The sequence below is a fragment of the Phocoena sinus genome, chromosome 3, assembly GCF_008692025.1.
Source record: "Phocoena sinus isolate mPhoSin1 chromosome 3, mPhoSin1.pri, whole genome shotgun sequence".
NCBI lineage: Eukaryota > Metazoa > Chordata > Mammalia > Artiodactyla > Phocoenidae > Phocoena > Phocoena sinus.
Genome location: NC_045765.1, coordinates 14,640,927 through 14,646,926, shown reverse-complemented (window position 1 = coordinate 14,646,926; position 6,000 = coordinate 14,640,927). Strand labels below are relative to the sequence as shown.

The window sequence follows — 6,000 nt, the reverse complement described above, 5'->3', positions numbered from 1 at the left end:
TCTCTTCAGCGGCCGCGGGCCGGACCTAGAGGAGGGGTTTTGGCTGGAAGGGGGTTGGACCTGCCAGGGCGCGGGGTGCGGGGCGGTCACACCGGGATTCTGAAATGTAGCGGCCCACTGTGCGCGGCAGCCTTCTTCCTCCGCTCCCCCTCCCAATTCCAGCATTCAGCCTCGGCTCCAGGATCGTCCCTTCCGGGCGTCCCCAAGCCCGTGTGGGAGTCCGAAGGGGTAGAACAGCGAAGAGAGGAGCCCCCAGGCCAACCTTCCCACACCGGCGGCTCTCCACGGCAGGGCGCACCCGCGCGAGCCCTCCTGCTGACCGTGTTCTCTGCACCCCCCCGCTCTGCCACCCGCCTCCAGGCGCGGTCCTAGCTGAGCCTTCGACGACCCGGCCTCCCGCCCCGCCTCGACGCGCGCCCCCCGCGCGAGCCCGCGGGGAGGCAGGGCAGAGGCGGTGTGGTTGACCCACAAGGCCCCCGGCCAAGCTCCTAGGCCGGGTCGCCATCGGAGCGGAGCGGGGCGTGGCAGGGCGGGGCGCGCCGGCCGGGCCGGGCCGGGGGTGTCGGATGTCACCCCCAGCGCACACCTCGGCCGGGGGGCGGAGGAGCGAACCACTGAGATGCGGAGACCTCCCCGGTCCTAGAGCGGAGCAGGAAGTGTCCCAGGGGAGGGAGCCGGAGGGCTTCGGCCTTTCCTTTCCTCCGCGTCCGGCGGGCTCCGGAGGCGGTCAGGCCTGCACGGCCCGCCAACTGGGACGCGGCGCGGCGGTGAGTGCGGCCCAGGCGGCCCAGGCTTCTGTGGCCCGCGCGCCCTGCCTCGCTTCCAGGAGCCGTGCGGTGAGTCTCCGGGGAGGGGGATAAGACAACACAAATGTTGTTTTTCAGGCGCCTCCATTTGCTATCATTTCTTCCCTCCTAAGCGGAGCCGTGGTTTTCTGGATGAGCAGGAGACGGGGGCTCGGCTAGCCAGGGACGGAGTGGCCTCTGCAGGGAACCCGCCTCAGGAAGCACACCCGGGGGACCGGGCTGGAAGGATGAGGAGCTGCTGCCGCAGACTTCCGCCGCAGGAGGGATTTGAGTTAGACGCAGGGAAGGAGTTCCAGGCTGTGAGGTGAGGAGCCGGGAACTGGGTAAAGTGGAGGTGGGTGTGTGTATGTGTAGGGAGGGAAAGGGAGAGAGGGAAAAGGAAGAGAGATCTGGAGCGAGGAAAGGCTTGCCCTTTTTCCTGGCATAAAATGCCCATCCCCTCCTCTTTCTGCTGATCCAGCTCTGTTCCTCCGCCTAGAGCTTCTTTAAGCATGCCCCGCCCCCCTGTGGGATCCTCTGGGGACCAACGTTAATTCATTCATCACACATCAGTTCTGAGACTCCTATGTGCCAGGTGCTAGGGTGACAGGAACACGGCTGTCTGGTTAGGGATGATGGGCAGAGCCTAGAGCCAGATGCCCGAGAGCGGGTATCTGAGTACTGACTGAGGGTGGGGCACAGGTTGGGTGCAGACCTGCGGAACCTAGAGGCCCTGCAGGTGTGTGATGGCTGAGTTCATGGAACGTGGCAAGTGAGTAAGGCTGAGATTGGGTGTCAGATGCAGGAGCAGACACTGGAGGAAATCCGGAGGCGGGGCAAGCTGTAGCGTGTCCAGCCAGATATCCTCAAAGTCCTTTTATGCCAGTCTGTATTTGTTTTTATGTTGGAAAGCAAAGAGCTATAGAGATTTGGGTTTTTTGGATTGCCATTCAGTGGCCTTGTTGTTCTTCTGTGAAGAACACTTGTCTTCCAGTGAAATGGGAACGAGGCCTGCGTTTTGCATGGAACCCTTGGGGGGTGGGGGCACTGAGCTGTTAAGATTAAGGTGCTGGCGTGCTGGGGAGCCTCATAAACTTGGTGAGGAGGGCAAGTGACCGTGTCCAAGGATCTCAGAGGCCTTATGGTGGTGGTGGGGGACTGTGTGCGACCCCATGTGCCATTCATTTTCCCTGGGTCCCATAGTTTTGAGTAGTGGCCGCTACTCTCTGATGTTGCTCTGTATGTGTTCACTGGGGAGGTGGAGGGGCCCCTGAGCCCCACCCTACAGATATGGAGGCTGTACCATGAGTGCCCAACCTCTGTTCTGCCTGAGAAAGGTCTGTGAGGTGTGTGTGGTTTTCTTCATTGTGGTTTGAAGAGAAGGCAAGATGGGTGGAGGCCAGGTGGAAGGTCCAGACATCGTTAAGTATACGCTGAAGTTTACTATTCAGACTTTAGTGAGTTGGGTGGAGGTTCATCTGAAAGCACTGATGTTTTTAAATACATAATGTTATTTTTCTGTAGGAAACTCAGGATGTGGCTGCCTCTTTTGACTTTCTCCATCTCTTGTCTGGGGATCTTCTAGGCTGTCTGCTTTATTCCCTGCTTCCCAGTGCATATTCCACTGAGCAAGGCCGATTCTCAGTCTGTGTTGGTCTAGCACTGATCGTCAGCCCTAGCCACCAGCAGGATGAATTTCCTGGATCAGCTTTGAAGACTTTTCCTGTGCATGTCTGTCTTTGTCCTTCTAGCTCATTTTGTAAAGGTCTGAAGGGCAAGGACGGTGACTTTGGCTCTGAAGCCTCAAGATAGCGGCCTTCTCAGCTCGTCCATTTCAGGTCCTTTCCAGGAGGACCTGGACACTGAAGGTACCACAGAGCGTTAATTACATCTCTCTCCTGCATGCGGCCCTGTTGGTCTCCTGGGATGCTTGGAACGCCAGTGCCACGTTGAAATGCCACTGATTTTCTCCTGGACTCCCTGCCTTGTTTGTCCAGTCACCCAGTTAGGGGAATCACCAAATGATGCTTTTGGGAATGGGGTCATTCCTTCTCTCCCTTTGTTTAAGGATCATCCACACTGACACTTCTCACATGTCCCAGGGCTTCTCCCAAGGGCTGGTCTCTGTGGGCTTTTTCACTTTTCCCATCACCACCCCCAAAAAACTACTACAGGAGACCAGAACATTGAAGCCAGTGATTTCTGTTTGGAAATAGGGTCGTCTTCTGCTGCTGACCCCCATCAAATCCCATCATGCCCACAGCCCTGTGCCCCCGAGTCTTGGCTCCGAAGGAAAGTGAGGAGCCCAGGAAAATGAGGAGCCCACCGGGAGAGAACCCTAGCCCCCAGGGTGAGCTTCCCAGCCCCGAGTCCTCCCGCCGCCTCTTCCGACGTTTCTGCTACCAGGAGGCGGCGGGCCCCAGGGAGGCCCTGCACCGCCTCTGGGACCTGTGCCGGGGCTGGCTGCGGCCTGAAAGGCACACCAAGGAGCAAATTCTGGAGCTGCTGGTGCTGGAGCAGTTTCTGGCCATCCTGCCCCGGGAGATCCAGGGCTGGGTGCGGGCCCAGGAACCTGAGAGTGGCGATCAGGCTGTGGCTGCTGTGGAGGCACTGGAACGAGAGCCGGGGAGACCCTGGCAATGGGTGAGCAGAGGGGGCTGGGCTGGGCTGGCTGGGAGGATGGGAAGGGAGAGGGAGAGAGTGGGGCTGGGCAGCAGGTGTGGAAAGGGGGGCCACCTTGTGCTTTGATGGTTTGGTGGGGTCACGCGTCCCCTGGCCAGGGATGAGGAATTCCATCTAGAGCTATGTGCTTCGGTTATGCCCACATTGAAGTTTGGTTTCCTAAAAAAGCAGATTCCATTCCCTAAAGGCCCTAATTGGTGGCATGGTTATGTTACCCCCGCCCCCGCACTTTATAGCCCTGTACAAGGCTGGGACTGAGCTTCTAGTGGTAGAGTCAACAGTCAGCAGGCCCAGGGAGGGAGGGGTTTGTCCAGTCCCTGGGACAGTTGCTGGTCCTCATCTGGCCAGGGACCTCTCCACCGAGCTCTGAAAAGCCCTCTCTGGGATTGCAGCTCAAGCACTGTGAAGACCCCGTGGTGATTGACGATGGGGACAGCCCTCCAGACCAGGAGCAGGAGCGGCTGCCAGCAGAACCCCAGAGTGACCTTGCAAAGAGCCAGGACACCCAGCCCATGGCCCTGGCTCAGGGCCCCGGGCTTCCAAGCAGACTCTCGGGCCAGCTCAGCGGGGACCCAGGTAGGGAGCCCAAGGGAGTGGGGAAGCGGTGTTTGTACCTAGTCCTGTGCACTTGGAAGTAGCTCTTGACATTTTTAGTTCTCTCCTTCCCCTAAGTAGCCTGGAACCATTTTCAGCATCTGGTTCTTCCCTAGAGCAATTCAGTCAGAATCTCATGAGAGTATCCTCTTCATGGGTGCCAGGTCCGCCCAGAGGGACCTCTACTATGGGTAGGTGTTTTTGAGGCTGCATCATCTTGTCTCTTTGAGGGCGCACCTCTGGGCTTTGTTGGTCTGGGGACAGCTGGGCACCGTCGCCGTCCCAATAGGGCCTGTGTGGGGAGCTGAGCGTGGCCATGTCCTCTTGTCTCTGTGAACCGCTCTTTCCCCAGCCAAACAACTTCCGCTCTCAGGATTGTTATAATATTGCAAAGAAATATAAAAATGCTTCCTAGGGGATAGGGTGATATCTTCAGGACTTGGAGCATGGATGTTGGCTAGACGTGTCTGAATATCTGTACAAAATGCACCAATGGCCACAGTCAGGTGGCTTTGGCAGCAGGTACACTTGGCTTTGAATCCTCCAGGTATGACCCAGGGCATGCTTCTAAACTCTGCAAGCCTCAGTTTCCTGGTCTGTCCAGTGGAGATAATCTCAATAAAGTGAGTCACATGAAATTTTGGTTTCCCAGTACATATAAGATTTGTGTTTACACTGTAGTCTATTAAGTGTCCAATAGCATTATGTCTAAAAAATCAATGTATATACTTTAATTGAAAATATTTTGTTGCGGACTATCATATGAGCCTTCAGCACGATGAAATGTTTTTGCTGGTGAAGGGTCTTGCCCCCATGCTGATGGCTGCTGACTGATCAGGTTGGTGGTTGCTGAAGGTTGGGGTGACCAGCAATTTCTTAAAATAAGACCACAATGAAGTTTGCCTCATCCATTGAATCGTTCCTTTCACGAACAATCTCTCTGTAGCACGTAATGCTGTTTCATAGCATTTTACCCACAGAACGTCTTTCCTTTTAAAATTGGAGTCAGTCCTCTCAAACTCTGCATTGCTTTATCAACTAAGTTCATATAATATTCTAAATCCTTTGTTGTCATTTCAGTAGTCTTCACAGCATCTTCACCAGGAGTAGATTCCATCTCAAGAAACCACTTTCTTTACTCGTCCATAGGAAGCGACTCCTCATCCATTCAAGTTTTATCATGAGATTGTCGCAATTCAGTCACATCTTCAAGCTCCACTTCCAATTCTGGTTCTCTTTGCTGTTTCCACCACATCTACAGTTTCTTCCTCCACTCAAGTCTTGAACCTCTCAAAGTTATCCATGAGGATGGATATCACCTTCTTTCAGACTTCTGTTAATGTTGATATTTTGATCTCTTCCCATGAATGTTCTTTTTTTTTCTGGCTGTGCCGCGCAGCTTGTGGGATCTTAGTTCCCCAACCAGAGATTGAACCTGGGCCCCGGCAGTGAAAGCACCAAGTCCTAACCAGTGGACTGCCAGGGAGTTCCTGTGAATGTTCTTACTGGCATCTAGAACGGTGAATCCTTTCCAGGATATTTTCCGTTTACTTTGTCCAGATCCATCAGAAGAATCACTGTGTATGGCACCTATTACCATGTGAAATGTATTTCTTAAATGATAAGACTTGAAACTTGAAACTGCTCTTTGACCTGTGGGTTTCAGAATGGATGTTATGTTAGCAGGCATGAAAACAGTGTTAATCTCATCCATCTCATCAGGGAGCTCTTGGGTGACTAGTCAAAAAGCAGTACTATTTTGAAAGGAATCTTTTTTTTCTGAGCAGTAGATCTCAACAGTGGGCTTAAAGTATTCAGTAAACCATGTTGTAACCAGATGTGCTGTCATCCAGGCTTTGTTCCATTTATAGAGCACAGGCAGAGTAGATTTAGCATAACTCTTAAGGGACGTTTTAGTAGTTTTGGAATTGTAAATGAG

The 6,000-nt window shown here is 54.1% G+C and overlaps 1 protein-coding gene across 5 annotated transcripts in view; it reads left to right on the top strand.

The window, feature by feature from the left end:
• Positions 1-341: 341 nt before the first annotated feature.
• The window catches only part of ZNF496 (zinc finger protein 496), a 39,845-nt gene continuing 34,186 nt past the window's right edge, over positions 342-6,000 (top strand). The window contains exons 1-5 of one of the 5 annotated variants that reach the window (XM_032628075.1): positions 342-767; positions 885-1,110; positions 2,537-2,653; positions 3,002-3,428; positions 3,860-4,043. In XM_032628075.1, the coding sequence (XP_032483966.1) occupies positions 3,039-3,428; positions 3,860-4,043 (574 nt within the window). In that variant the 5' untranslated portion in view covers positions 342-767; positions 885-1,110; positions 2,537-2,653; positions 3,002-3,038. Of the gene's footprint in view, positions 1,111-2,536; positions 2,654-3,001; positions 3,429-3,859; positions 4,044-6,000 lie in introns of all 5 variants that reach the window. The other 4 variants (XM_032628076.1, XM_032628077.1, XM_032628078.1 and 1 more) reach the window with 4 other exon arrangements.